Genomic DNA, 15,309 nt, shown 5'->3' on the forward strand with positions numbered 1-15,309 from the left:
GTTCACCTTTGTCTTGGGGACCAACTTAGCTCACAAGCATATTGTTTTCATGCACTTTCTGTTCACCTGCCAAACCAGACAAACACCTGAGACCGTGTTTGACCCCAGATCCGTTCTGGTCTGCCTTCAGGTAACTTGAAGTTAATTTGTGTCCTCTTCAGGAAGCCAATGCCTGAGAAAGCTGCCCCTTTATCCAGAATTCCTGGGTCTCCTTTCTCCTCTCTCTTGGGAAGAGCTTTTAAGGGCCTGTGTGGGCCTGGCCCCTCACAGACTTCAAGCATTTCCTAGGAGAGAATGGAGAGCTCTAATGTTCCACCAGCGGGGTCTTACTTAATGCCACGTTGCTCCATGGGACAGACCCTGTGATCTTCTCCCTTTTACAGATGAGGGCACTGAGGTTCGGAGTTTAGCCATTTTAATGGGTGTGTAGTGGTGTCTCCTTATTGTTTTCAGCCCAAGCTATGCTTTCTAAGCCATCTGCGAAGGTGGCTGCCAAGGGGAGCCTGTGATCTCCCTCCTCAGCTGCAACCTTCCTCTTCAGTGATGAAAGGAGAGCAGCTGAAATGAGAACAACCTCTTGCGTTTCAAGCCAAACGTATAGAAGGAGACAGCAAGAGGCTGTCCTTGTTCATTGAGTAGTCAGTGTGCACCCAAAACGGTGCCTGGACTTAGCAGGTACTTTACTAGTTACATTTGTTGAATGAATGGATGAACAGAGGAGTAAGTGAGGTAATAAGGGTCTTCCCTGGCCCCAATCCCATGTTTTCAATGGGAACAGCAGTCTCAGTCTTAACTCCCTAAAAGTTCATGCTTGGAGCTCTCCGCTGGACAGGGATCACACCTGCTGAGGACTAACGCTGGCCTCCATACTCAGGACACCTCCTGTCCTGGCCATGCTGAGCTGCCCCCAGTCATGGAGCTGCACTGACACAGGGTGATTCGTGAGCCTGGGTGGGGGCTGGCAGGAGGTGGCCGGGGGCCTGACCACGGATCTCAGGTTCCTAAGTTCAGAAAGGGTTTGAGGAAAGGTGACCACAGATGAGGAGATGGGGTGGAGATGGCCCCGGGCAACAGATGGCGTCCTTCCCCCAAGGGGACTGGAGAGTGGTGCTCAGAGGGAGCCCCAGGCCCCTCCCCTGTTAGCCCTCACAGCGTGAGTTTAGGGGGAGCCCAGGAGGGCCACCAGAGCTGCAGCTGGACCCTCATTCTAGGTGGGGCCTTGGCTCCCAGACTCACAGGGGGCAGAAGTCTGCAGTGCAGACATAAGCAGACCCAGCCACGAGGATCTGGAAAGCCTGAGGCAAGTGGACTGAGGTCAGGCTGACAAGGGAGCCATGGAGAGAGAAGTTTCAGAGGATAGGTGAGGAAAGTGCTGGAAACTTATTTCTTTAGCCTCATTTATTAAGAAAATACCATTGAGGACACATGCAGCATCAAGAAGAAAGAACCCATACCCCAGGTCTGGGTACGGGGGCCCTTCTCGTGGCCCCTGCCCCCAACCAGCTTCTCTCTGCCTCTGTGAACTTCCTCTATGGTCACATTCTTGCACAGAAGTGAAGGCTGGTGAGGAGGAACTCACGAGAAAGGAGAAATGCTTTGCTCTGAAAAGAGCAATCCATACCTGCTCTCTCCACTTCTCCACCTCTACTAGCTTTTGGTTACCATCCACGCTAAAGTCAGCGCACGAGGAGCGTCCAGTCTAGCTGCCTGAGGGCTTCTGCGCCAGGCTCCTTTATGGAGACACACTTGCTGGAAAACGCTATGCTAGCTCTCGTGGCTGATTTAGTGAATGTCTGTCTCTCGCCCCATCCCGGCATATTAGGCGAGCTTTGCTTGACAGTTTCACTGGAACCTAAGGAGCAGTTCCCAGAAGAGTGTGTGTGTGTGTGTGTGTGTGTGTGTGTGTGAGAGAGAGAGAGAGAGAGAGAGAGAGAGACAGAGAGAGAGAGAGAGATGGGGTGGTGTCCAGGACAGACAGACAATAGAGGCCCATTCCAGGGGATTCTCTTTGGTGATGTTATAAGAGTACCATCCCAACCATGGTATCTCCTGATCAGGGGGTTGTCGAATAGCAACAGTAAGAAACTGTGGGGAAAGCATTGGCACTAGGTTGGCAAGCGTTGATGGTCCCTCGCCCATTAGCACCAGCTGGTGATGAGCTGGGTGCTGGTTTTGCCTCCCGCAGCGGGGCCGGGTCACCTGAGTCTGGCCGGCTCTTTGGGAGATTGGATGCAGGGAAGTAGTCACCGAATGGGGGCCTCTGGAGCCGGTGGACTATGGGCCTCGGTCTCCAGCAAAGTGACTTGCAGGTCTTATTCTGGCTCAAACTCTGTCCTGTCTGAATACTATGGAATTTTCAGGCCCGTCACTGACCAGAGCCCCAAACAAAGTGTAAAGTGGGAGAGAGTTTCTCATTGTCTGAAGGGGAAAGAGAAGGGATTATAGCGTCCCCGTGGGGAGGGAAGGTTTCAGCTACCATGCTGGGAACTGGGATTTCCTTCTCCTTTACCCGCTTCTGAGGCATCTTCCCGCGGCCTCTTGAGGTGGAGAACCAGGGCCCACCTATTAGGACAAAGGCAGGGGAGGAAGGCATGCCCTCACGGGCGTTCAAAGGGAAACATTCCACATAGAACCAAGGGCTTGGGGATGGAGAAAATGGGTGACGCTGAACAGAGGGTACAGACTTTCAGTTAGAAGATGAATGCATCAAGGATCTGACGTATATCGTGGTGACCATACTTAATAATATTAGTGTATACTTGAAATTTGCTAAGAGGGTAGACCTTACGCTTCTCACCACACCAAACAAGCAAACATGCAAAAAAAGATGATTCTGTAAAGTGACGGATGTGTTAATTGGCTTGATTTTGGTTATTATCACAATGTATATGTATATTCAATCATCACATTGCACACTTTAAAAAAAATCGCATTTGCACCTTAAATATATACAGTTTTTATTTGTCAATTATGCCTCAAGAAAGCTGGGGAAGAAAACCCGCAGAAGGACATGTTCCAAATGTGTGCCTATGTGTGTGTTTGCCTGTGGGGAGCACGTCTCAAATGGGACTGTTTCTTCTCACAGGAGGTAATGCTCCTTTGGTGTGAGGACCCAAGACCCAGGTGGCTCAAAGTGACCGAGTCCAGGGGTGTCGTGGCTGGGACTGAAGCTCTTGAAAGACGCAGCATCATTTCCCTGAGACATTTTTAATTCAGATTATTTTTAAAACATCATTTAAGAGAGGGAACATTATTTCCCTTGGGCAGTTTTAGTTAACTGTATTTAAGTAACATTACTTAAAAGAGACAGCACCCTTTTCCTCAGGTTTTAGGACCGCCCTTCCTGACCCTGAGGCAGTTTCTGAGGCCCAGCAGCCCCATGGGAGACCTGAGCAGTTGTGCTGAGAGGAGACGCTCGAATCAGACTCCAAAATATGGCCCCCAGGAAGCCCCAGCCCCTGAGAGGTGGGAGCCAGCATGTAGGAGGAAGAGGGAGAGAGGGACGAGGAGGAGGAAGAATGAGGAAGGCCGGAGGCTCCGGGTCCCTCTTCAGCCCAGTGTACTCAGAGCGCTGTCCTCTCTGGGCAGAGGGGCCATCTAGCTTCTCAGGGCCCAGAACCAAGAACTCATCACAGTATCACCCTCGTTGGTGTGTGTGTGTGTGTGTGTGTGTGTGTGTGTGTGTGTGTGCACGTATGCACGTGCTTGCTTCAGTCAGGGTTTTCACGGGCAAGAACCATCAAAACCCAACCTGACTGGCTAAGGAATAAATGATTTAAAAAAACATGTATCAGAAGCTCAGGCATAGAGGGTGTCGAGCTGGTCTCAGGAATGATAGATACCAGGAGCTCGTCAGGGCTCCATCGCTGTCTCTTTCTCTCGCATTCCTGCTGTTTTCTCTGGCTTCAGTCCCTGGCTCTGCACTGGGGACACAACTGTCTGAATTTGGGCTTCATCCCAATAGCTCCTGACCTGTAGTGGGGTGGGGTAGCTGTTTCTACCTGACGGAGTGGGAACAAGGTGCTGGCACTCCAGGCAGCGGTGACACCTCAGGAGGTGCCTGAGCCGTGTCCCTGAGCTGTGCAGAGCATGGGGCTCCCAGCCTCAGCCATTGCATGCTGAGGCCGCAACAATGTCCCTTTCACAGTCCATGTTTCCTCTGGAAATGGAGTCCAGGGTCAGAAGGGACTTCTGAGCCGTCTGTCTAAGGGACTGTGTCTGTGGTCAGGTCAGAGGACAAGTGTGTGTAGACAGGCTGTTCCCATTGCTCCTTGGGGACCCCCGGAGGGCCCTTCAACCAGAGGATGGCACCAACCAAGACGAGCAGTATGGGCACCTTCACAAACACCAGGAGGACGTAGTGGGTCCTGTGAGAGAGGACAGAGAGGTCAGGGCCCTCGGCCCCTCCAGGCCCCGTCGCTCCCAGTGCCCTGACACTGTGGGGCATTAGCCAGCCCAGCCAAGCCTATGACCCTGGGGCTGGCGGCCTCACTCTGAAGACCCCCAGAAACCTCCCCAATGGCTCAACCCTGAGGGCTCCTCAGAGGTAACCTCAGCTTTTGGTGTTGCTTGGTACTGGGCCCACCTTCTCCTGAGAACCCCCATTTGCCCGAAGTGCACCTCAGCCCAGTAGATGGGCCTGCAGGTCACCCAGGACAGGCTGTCGGCTGCCTCAGTGTCCTCCCTGCTCCACTCATGCCAACGCCAGGTTGCTAAACCACCCTCTTGCTCTGTGGCACCTGACGCTTTGCATTGTGGAGATTTGTGTCTCATCTCCCCTTGGCACCCACCAGGTCGCCAGTGCTTTGTTGTTGACAATTGAGCAGGGTGATACTGCTCAGCGAGGAGTGCTCTGCAGAGCGGTTTTCTGGTGAAGGCTGTGCTGGGAGGTGAGGCTGAGCAGTGAGGGAGGAGAGGAGTTCGGGGCCTGACTCTGGCTGTGACTGGCTCTGGCATCAGGTGACCTCCCAGCAGCACAGGGGTTCCCAGGCTCAGGGCTTCATGGGAGAGGCCGCAGGTAGGGGCAGGAGAAAGGACCGTAGCCACTCACCTGACGTTGGAGCCAGAAGACAACCCTCCGTGGCTGTTGGCAATTGTCCTAGACAGCAGGTTCTCTGAGCTGGTCACGACTGTTCCCTCTAGAGACAGGCAAAGATGGCACAAATGGGGGGTTGGTGCTTGGCGCACACTGTCACGGCCTCACCACGAGACGCCCGCCTCTCCCCTGGATTAGGAGGCTTCGCCTCTTTGGGTCACTCCCTCGGGCTTCTCCCCTTTCTAGTGCATCATCTGAACCACAGCACACAGCCATGGTTTCTATCATTTTCAGGTGTGGCAAGAAGACATAAAAATTAAATAGGAGTAGGCACTGTAGTTTATTCTGGGGACAGAGATCAAACTTTCAGGTTCTCTCCACTTCTTCCTGTAAGTGGGACTGTTGGTTGGGTCATGGCAGGGGAGGGAGTGGGGAATCCCCGGTCCTTTTGCTCAAGCGAGGCCTGAGCATGGCTTAGGGACAGATGGTTCTGGAAAGGGGGCCTCTAGTTATTGGGGTGGTGAGAGTGAGGACGATTCCGGAAGGCTCGTGAAGAAGAGGGCCCATCTGGTTAAATAGTGAACAGTGACTTTGAGGAATGAAGCATCCATATGAGAAACTATGACACCATTTATGGTGAGCAGCTTGGTCACGGATTCCTGAGACCCACTTTGCCCCAAGTGGCGGTGATCTGCCTGGTATCTGAGGCCCAGGCCTGGCAAACTCTGCTCTGCAAGGTCCCATCTTTGGTCATGCTGGGTGGCTCCTAGCTGAGCTCCAGGTCACTGCTGTCATAACAGCTCCTCTGGAGGCCCCTGGTCACCTTCACAGACGGCCCCTCCCTGGGCTCAGCGCCCAAGACCCTTAAACTTTGCCTTTCTCCCTAATGCTCCCCACGGGGCACACTTTAGCCTGTCTTGGTCCCGGCTCACGTGCCTTAATCAATCCCTTTTCTGTCCCTGAAGATCTCAGCTTCCGCTACTGAGCAGCCATGGACACCACTCCACCCAGTGGCAGCCCCGTCTCTCTGCTTCCAACCCTGAACAATAAAGGGTTCTAAGGTCAACGTTCTCTATTTGCATGTCACCATCTATTGTGCATCTATTGAGTGGACCCTGGGCTGAGGGGTGACAGGAAATACCCGAGCTGGGCAGTAGAGAGGGGCTGTTTCTCGGTCACTAGCCTCAGCAGCAGGCTGTGCTGCCAGGAAGAGCCCCGAACCCTTTGATGGCTTCAGACCCCGAGGAGATTCCAGAGCAGCCAGAGAGGTCCCTGATATTGACATAATGGTGAACCCTTCCTTTCTCCTTGAAGTGCCCACTGTTGCCTGAGCTCGTCCCTGGATCCCTCTCACTCCTGGCTTATTCTTATGCAGCCAGACACAGGAGAGGAGGGCAGCTGGGGACCCAGAGAGGAGAGCACTGTAAAAGCCCAGAGCCACTCTGGGTTGGCCAAGTTCCTAGGGTTCAGTGTGGAGTCCCTCGGGGCTGTTCCAGGTGTCACCCCCCCACCATGTAAGGACAGAACCAGGGAGTGACTGACAGAGACTGACCACTTCCTAGAGTGATGTCCTGGGACCCTCTGCAGGCATCCAAGGCCCACTGGGGCTCCTATAAGAGAATGGGGGGCTGCCAGGGCTGTCCAGTCCTGGGACAGCTGGGCTGAGCCATGGTCACGGAAGCCGTGACCACATCCACACCCCCACCCCACACCCTGCCATTCCTGCCATGTGGCAGCCGGATACTTCGGGGAGACCTCGGGCACTGAGATGGGGACAGGACGGGGCTGCTACTCGGCCTCAGTGTCTTTCACTTCCCTCCCCACCCATCGGTCTGTCTCTCGCTCGCTCTCTCACACAGTGATTCTCAGCAACTCAGTCATCTCCCTTCTGCCCTCAAAGGAGGGTTGCAGGAGCCCTCACTCTTTTAGTCCTGAGTGTCAGGGCCTCATCGTATAGACGAGAAAGTTCTTACCTGGGTCAATATTCACTTTAATTGATACCCCAAGGTCAGTTCCTTGCCTTTGAATCCCACACCAGTAGATGTCTTGGTCATCTCGCCTGAGCTCCTTCATGGTCACCGTGATGAAGTGGTCTCTTTGATTGTCCCTGATGGACACACGGTCCTTCTTCCACTCTGATCCAGTGGTTTTAACTAGAATCTGGCAGGAACTCCAAACAGCTCCTTTACACCACCACTTCACGTAGTTCTTCCATTTGGGGTCATAGCGACACTGCACGGTCAGTGAGCCCTGCTCTCGGCCTCTCACGGACGCTGGGCCCCGGATGGAGAAACAGCCTGGAAAACAGAGCCCCAAGATATAGATGCTGCCCCCGCCCCTGAGCCAATCCTGACCTGGGCGCCCCCTGGACTCAGAAGGACCCAGACGGATGTCCCGGCCACCCCTGAGCTGACAGCTCACATCCACCTTCTCCTCTGTCCACCTTCCCCATTCGCTCCCTCAGCGACAATACTCTGGCGTCCTTGGTCTCCATCTCCCCAGACATGCGCACACACAGCATGTGACACTCTGAGTTTCTGACGCTTTCCTAACTGTCCCCTCAATGCTGTTCTCATCTGATCACCTCCGTCTCTGACTGCACTGTCCCAGAGGCCCCTACTGGTTTCTTTTCCTCTCTCTTTCAATCTTAGTGTAACCAGGGGTGTGTAGATAAATATTTAACAACCAGCGCTCGGGGGCGGGGTGAGGTGGAGAATCTCCAGTTTGTAGCATTTTCCAATTTCCACAGTGGCTGATTTCAGGTCATCAGTATGACGCCCAGGACACAGACTTGGGAAGAGCGGTTTGGCCTCGGTTCTTGTGAACCAGTGTGAGCAGCTCCGAGACACCGCGGGGGTCCTGGGCGCCCTCTCCAGCCTTCATCGTGTCTCGTTCCATTCTGTCCCCATGGAACGAACCTCCAGTTCCATGGACTCAGGTGTTGCCGATATGCTGATGCTTCCCAAACCCATAGTTGTGGCCCAAATTCCCCCTTTCCCTCCAGCCTACCATCTGTACGTACACAGTGGACCTCTCCACCCCAAATGCAATAGTTACAGAACTCAGTGCACCGCCTCTTCGGCCCTGACCTTACTCTTCTTCAGTCTTTCCTCCCTCTAGTGGGGGGTCCACGTGGACAGAGTAGCAAAGGCCCGACGGAAGTGGAACAGGTTAGAGATACGTCCAAGTTGCATGGGAATTCGGCTGTTCTGTGGACCAACTCGGGTTAAACGGACTGTGGGCAGATACGTTCCCTGTCCATGGCGATGACCACTTGCCTTGAGCACCGGAAATGAATCAGCTCAGAGAAGCAGAGAAGCACAACCAAAGCCCCTCTTGAGCCTTTCACAGTCCCGCAGCCTTCAGGGCCAGGCTAGGGGGTGGGCAGTGGGATGTGTCCTTGTAGCACCTGGAAGGTGCTGCCTCCTCACACCTGAGACCTTTTACCTGAAGCTATTTGAGTTTCCTGGAGGTTTGCGTTTGCGGTGGTGAATTAATGCCCCACCCCCCCACAGATGGTGACATCTTAATCCCCAGAACAGTGACTATGTCATTTTACATGGCAAAAGGGACTTTGCAGATGGAATTAAATTAAGAATCTTAAGATGGGGACATTATCCTGGGTTATCCAGGTGGGCCCAGGGCCATCACCCGGGTCCTTATAGGTTGAAGGAGAGATAATGTCAGAGGCAGAGGGAGACTTGAAGATGGAGAAAGGGGTCTTGAACCAAGGACGAGGGCAGCCTCTAGAAGCTGGAAAGTGGAGAAGACATGTTTCCCTAGGGCCTCTGGAAGGAATGCAACCTTCTTACACTTGATTTTAGCGAGTGAGACCATTTGGATTTCTGAACTTCAGAACTGTAAGAAAATACACCTGTATCAGCAAGTAATGTAGTATTCCATCAGCAGAACTGACTTTGCGCTCTTTCACCAACGATTACACCAGCACACCTCCCTGGAGAGCTTGACCTCTTCACCGATCCTGTCCCCTCTTCCCTCCACAACTCGCTGGGAAACAGTGTCGTCAACCCTACCTCAAAAATGCTCTCAAAATGATCTTCTTCTTTCTTCCTTCTCTGCTGTCTCAGTCCACAGGGACCGTATGACATGGCAGAAAGAGAGTGGGTTTTGGACACAGAGAGACACGTTAACCACAAACTGGTTGGGAAACCTTGGAGAGTGTACTTAACCTCTCAGAATCTCACCTCTTTATGTGTAAAATGGCGAAAGTGCTTTCCAGCTCACAGGTTGTTATTAGACTGGGAAATGAGTCAAACCCCAATCATGGGGTCATGTCATCAGCGACAGCCTGTGAGCAGCTCAGGAGCACATCTGGCGCCTGGATCGTGGCAGTAGCATCTGGGGAGGTCTCCCCAGCTCCTGCTGCAGCCCTACTCACTCTCCTCTGCGTATGGCTGCTGGAGGTTGGCCCTGAAGTTGTCCCTCCCTCGTCCTTATGTGCAATTGCGGTGAGCACTTAAACATCATTTGGGATCTCTCCTGCAGCCACTGCCCACTGCCTTGGAACAATGTCAAATGATTTCGTTTGGCATTCAGATCTTTCTATAATCTACATCCAAGTCCAGAGCCACTTCCTGCCTCCCACTCGGCCCTATGACCCACCCCCACTTTTCTCGTCCCCTGATTCTGATGTGTCCTTCCAGTCGGTTGCTTCATTGCTCACATTTCCTTCTGTCCCCTGGAAACTCCTTCTCTAATCCCTCCCATCTACTGGTCACCCTGACATCCCCTTCAAGGTTCCGCCTTCTTTGCAAAGTCTTATTTCCCTTCCCAACAAGAACTGCTTCCTCTGTTGCTCCCATGGCCCTTTTTAGGAACCGGATTGCCACCCTGGTATTTCGTTATCCTTAGCAGTCTCTACCTCAGTCTCCCCTGCTAGGCTGCGCCGTCCTGAAGTGCAGCAACCTCCTGTTTCTTTTTCTTCCCTCTTCCCACCCCTGCCCCCACCATGTCCTGCACAATCTCTGGACTTAGTAGGTACCAATCAAGTTTATGACTGTTTTGGAAAAGGAAGCTGGTCAGCATGATCTTGGACATAATCCTTTTGATTCTAGGATGAACTATGATTTCCATAGCAGGATGAGTACACGGATGCTAACTCAGTACTAATGTAATAGTAAAAGCTGGAAACAGACTCAAATGCCGAGAATGGGAGGTTGGGCTAATAAATTACAATCCATCCATAAGAGGGTTGAAAAGAAAACGGCACCGCAAGATAATGATGGGGAAATGTCCCAGATATATTATCATTAGGTTAAAAAAACATTGCTTAACAGAGTGGATATGACTCCATTTCTGTGGTTTTTATATCTCATGAGCAGGAAAAAACCTCAAAATATGTTTTCTAAACTTTAAACAGTAGTTAGAGCTGAGACTGGGTTTTCTGGGGGAAATTTCACTGTCTAGATCAGACATTTCTATTATATTAAAATGTTTACAATATCATTAACTGATAAAACTATAAAACCATTTTTTTAAAACTAAAATTAGAGTCAATTAGGAGACAGCAACTGACGAACCGGTAAATTAAAAACAAATGCAGGAGTCAGCAGATAGGGTCACTTTCTATCTTAAAAATAAATAAAATAGCTACAGTAGAAAACAGAGGCTGAATCACAAAGAGCAGAGAGGAGATGTTTCTGCTTTGAAATAGAAGCTTCATCCCTCTCAGCTTTGGTAATTTAATCTCACAGGAAATCACTCATAACATGATTGGATTCATTTTTTGAAAATATGTGGAAGGTTTTTATAAACACATATTATGATGGATGGAACTATTACTTAGGCCCGTGTGAATTTTCAGGTTTGTTTGAAGGAAGGGGGAGAGCTGGAAAGAAGGAAAGGACAGCAGTCGGCAGGAAGCAGAACCCTGGGGAACGGGGGCTGACGGGTTTTAAAAGCATTAGGCTGTTTGAATTTCAATTTTTCCTTTTGGTGAATCTGAGATTTAGACTTCCTCATAGATGTCAACCCTTCAGGAAAAATTGCCATGTGTGTGAAATTCTTGTGTGAATATTCTTGTCTCAAAATTGAGAAAATGGTTGAGCTTTGGGTCTGGGCTGACAGCAAATGACAAAGGACACACAAATGGGACAAAGGCAGCCACAGGAGAGCTAGAGCACAGACGTCCGTGGGGCGTGGGGTGTGCAATGGGGTTGGGGTCCCTCTTTTTGGCACTTATGGGGCAAGGAGTCTCTGCTGACGTCCTCATGCAGCCATGCCAGCCCAAGCTCTGAAGGGTCATTTCTGGGGTGCAGGGCTGTGTCCCTGGCCTTTCCTGCATCACTTTCCTTGTTAGGAGAACAAGGGTCAGCTCTTCCACTTGCAAACATTTACACAGCACCTACTCTGTGATGGTGGCCTACCTTCCTCTCAGGATTGTGGGGGGCTCATGGAACCGAGCAGATAAGAGAACGTCCTACCCTGGGGTGGGTCATCCTGACATCACCCACCCACTTTCTCTCCTTCTTCATTTCACAGAAGTAAGCCCTCAGTAGCTAATGATAGTCTGTAGGTGAAAACTTGGTGGGCTGGCTTTTCTTTCATCCTTGACTAAGTTCACTCCCTTCCCGTTAACTCAGAGTTGGAGGGAGGCGGAGGGACTCCTCCGTGTTGTCTCTACAGCACCCCACCCTCCCCAAGCCACAGATCAGCAGCCATGGTGGGCTTCATCTTTGTCTGGGGGGAAGAGTGTTTGTGTGGGAGTGTGCCTATGAGGGAGACTGTGTATGAGTGTGTGTGACAGTGCAAGTGTGTGCAAGTGCATGTGTCACTCGGTGTCCTGTAAGTGCCTGGGTGTATATATGAGTGTGACCCTGTGTATGAGTATGAGAATGAGACAGTGGGAGTGTGTGAGAATGTAGATGTGCACAGAGGTATGGCTGCATGTGGGTGTGTGGGTTGGACTCCACTGTGTGTTGTGTGAGTGTGTGTGAGCCCAGGCTTACTCAAGGCCTTCTCCTTGGCCTTCAGAGGAGCGGGACGTTGGCATTAAGAATGGGAGCAGATGGGGTCTCTGAACTCAAATGCAAAGCTGGAGCCTAGAGAGAGGGCAGACATTCTGGATTGCTGTCCTCCGGAATTTTGGGCCATTTGGTGACCTGCTTAAAGAACATGAGCATCCCAGAGAAGCCACCACCCTCAGAGCAAGTCTACAGGTATCATCACGGGGCTTCTTCATCATCAGTACAATCAACAAGGGCAGTGATAATTCGGGGAAAGCCCACAGCCCTCATCTGTTGATATCCGACCTAAATAGCAGAGTCCTGCATTGGTAAAGCTACAAAAGGCTTCAGGAACTTTCTGTTCACACCAGAAGCCAGGTCTCTGAATAGTGAGGGACCTGCCAGTGTCATGCACCACAGCCTGAAACACAGGCCTGGAACACAGGCTACTCTTGTCTTTCGTGTGCCAGCCTCATGTGCCAGCACTCACCCTGCACACCGAGAGCACCCTCTGGGTGAACACACCATCCTTCTCAGGCCTCCAGCTTTGGTCAAGCAGCTTCCTCTCCCAGAATGCTCTTCTCTCTTCTCTGCTGGAAGGGCTGCTACCTTTCCTCCAGGCTCATCAAATGAACAGCCCTCTTTGAAGCTTTCTGTAGCCCCCCAGTCAGACATGCACCATCCCTGATTCCATGACCATCAGCGCCTCATTGTGTCGTGCCACTGATTGTTGTTTATCTGTGTATCTCACCCACTGAAGTGTGTGGCGTTCTCCTTTTAAAAACCAGTCCTATTTTTCTCTATTTTCCCTCCTATATCTCTTTTTCCTTTATGTCCTCAGGGTCTGATGCATACCTAGCACAAACTGGGAATCCAGTGTGCTTTTGCTTAATGAATTAACAAAGCCACCTCTCAGTTACCCCAGGTGCGACACTTCTCCTTGTACCTTGGAGGGATGCTCTCTGCCCCCTGCCCTGCCCCTGTAGTACCAAGTTCCCAAGGCCCCAGCGGCACTCACCTGGGAGGCTGAGAAGGAGTAGAGCTGGAGGCAGCCACATGGTCCTGCTTCTCTTGCTCTTCAACCCCCTGACCTACAACTGGAGAGCACACTTGTATCCCAGCTGGACACTTAAAGCGCTACTGATCCCAGGCTTGCACTTTCTGCTTATCCAAACTGCCTTTGTGTTACTTACTCATTCGCTTCCTTTTATAAAGTTAACATTTCCTCCTTTTAACTGTTGAGCAAGAAGACTGTCATTTCTGAGTAAGTCTGTAGCAGAGTGCATCAGAGTCCCCATTGGGTAGTAGGAAAGAGGAAGCAAGGGGGTTGTGTAAGGTGTGGAGGGGCTGTGGGAGATGTCTCTGTGGAGGGTCAAGGAGGGGCTTCTGGCCTATCAGGATTGGGTTCAAGGTGTACGACAGTCGTGCACCAACTCCAGAAATGGCTCTCCACGACAATAATGGGTGCCAGAAGCAGGGAACACCCCCCTCCGCAACCAACTCAGGTGGCAGGTGCACAGGCTTGGCATACTTCGAGATGCATTTACTCAAGTGTGACAGCCATGTGCAAAAGAGTAGGCTGTGGCGTCCGACAGACTATACGATAAATCCAATATACCTAACAGACACACACAGAACATTCCATTCCACAGCAGAAAAATATAATTCTTCTTAAGTGCACACAGAACATTCTCTAGTGTAGGTCATATGTTAGGTCACAAAACAAGTCTTAGCAAATTTAAGAAGTTTAAAATCATGCCAAATATTTTTTTCTAACCACAATGGTAAGAAACTAAATAACTAACAGGAGGCAAGCTGGAAAATTAAAAATTTTGTGGAAATTAACACTCCTAAACAACCAATGGTCAAAGAAGAAACTGAAGGGGAAATAAATAATATATTAAAGCAAATGAAAATGGAAATGAAATATATCAAAACTTATGGGGTGCAGCCAAAGCAGCTCTAAGAGGGAAGTTTATAGTGACAAACGCCTATGTGAAGACAAAGAATAATATCAAATAAGCAATCTAATTTTACACCTCAAGTAACTAGAAAAAGAAAAACAAACTAAGTCCAAAGTTCACAGAAGGAAGGAAATAACAAAGATCAGCACAGAAATAAATGAAATAGGGGACAGAAAACCAATTGGAAAGATCAACAAAACTAAGAACTGGTCTTTTGAAAAGATAAAATCAACAAACCTCTAGGTAGACCAACTAAGAAAAAAGAGAAGAGTCAAATGTATAAAGTCAGAAATGAAAGAGGAGACATTACAACTGATATCACAGAAATACAGAGGATCATAAGAGACTATTAAGAACAATTATATGCCAACAAAATGGATAACCTAGAAGAAATGGAAAAATTCCTAGAAACATACAACCCACCAAGAATGAATCATGGAGAAAGAGAAAATATGAACTGACCAATAGCAAGCAAGGACATTGAATCACTACTCAAAAACCTCCCAAAAAAAGAAAGCGCAGGACCACATAATTTCACTAGTGAATTTTACCAACATTTAAGAAGAATTAATGCCAATTCAAAATCTTCCAAATAATTGAAGAGGGAGGAACACTCCCAAACTCATTTTATGAAGTCAGCATTACCTTGATACCAAAGCCAAATATCCTTCATATAGAGAGATGCAAAAATTTTCAACAATATATTAGCAAACTGAATTCAACAGTACGTGCAAACGATCAAATACCATGACCAAGTGGGATTTATCCCTGGGATGCAAGGATGTTTCAATATAAACAAATCAATAAAAGTGACATACCACATTAATAGTCTGAAAAAAAATCATACGATCATCTCAATAGATGCAGAAAAAGCATTTGACAAAATATAACAGCTTTCATGATTAAGAAACAAAACAAAACGAAAATCTCACCAAATTGGCTATAGAAGGAACAAACCTCAACATAATAAAGGCCATAGATGACAAGTTCACCCCTAATACCATACTCAGTAGTGAAAGGTTTAAAGCTTTTGCTCTAAGCCATCTATGATCCAGTTCAATTCCTATCAAAATTCCAGTGACATTTTTCATAGAAATAGAAAAACAATCCTAAAATTTGACTTCAAATAGCCAAGTCAATCCTGAGAAAGAACAAAGTTGGAGGCATCATACTTCCTGATTTAAAACCATATTACCAATATATACTAGTAATCCAAAGAGTATGGTATGGCGTAAAAAGACACGCAGACCAGTGGAACAGAATTGAAAGCTGACAGATAAACCCCTGCATATACAGTCAGGGGTTTATCTAATGTTTGACAAGGAAGCCAAGAATACTTAATAGA

General features: G+C 49.6%; 1 protein-coding gene across 1 annotated transcript; it reads right to left on the minus strand.

Moving 5' to 3' along the window:
- Positions 1-2,657: 2,657 nt before the first annotated feature.
- On the minus strand, positions 2,658-13,190 carry LOC117012760 (CMRF35-like molecule 7). Its single transcript, XM_033089181.1, has 4 exons — positions 13,019-13,190; positions 7,009-7,332; positions 5,051-5,138; positions 2,658-4,367 (listed from the first exon to the last, which is right to left on the minus strand). Exons 1-4 carry the CDS (start codon positions 13,056-13,058, stop codon positions 4,205-4,207), a joined length of 615 nt encoding a protein of 204 aa, XP_032945072.1. The 5' UTR covers positions 13,059-13,190; the 3' UTR covers positions 2,658-4,204.
- Between the last annotated feature and the right edge of the window lie 2,119 nt (positions 13,191-15,309).

The sequence above is a fragment of the Rhinolophus ferrumequinum genome, chromosome 21, assembly GCF_004115265.2.
Source record: "Rhinolophus ferrumequinum isolate MPI-CBG mRhiFer1 chromosome 21, mRhiFer1_v1.p, whole genome shotgun sequence".
Lineage (NCBI taxonomy): Eukaryota > Metazoa > Chordata > Mammalia > Chiroptera > Rhinolophidae > Rhinolophus > Rhinolophus ferrumequinum.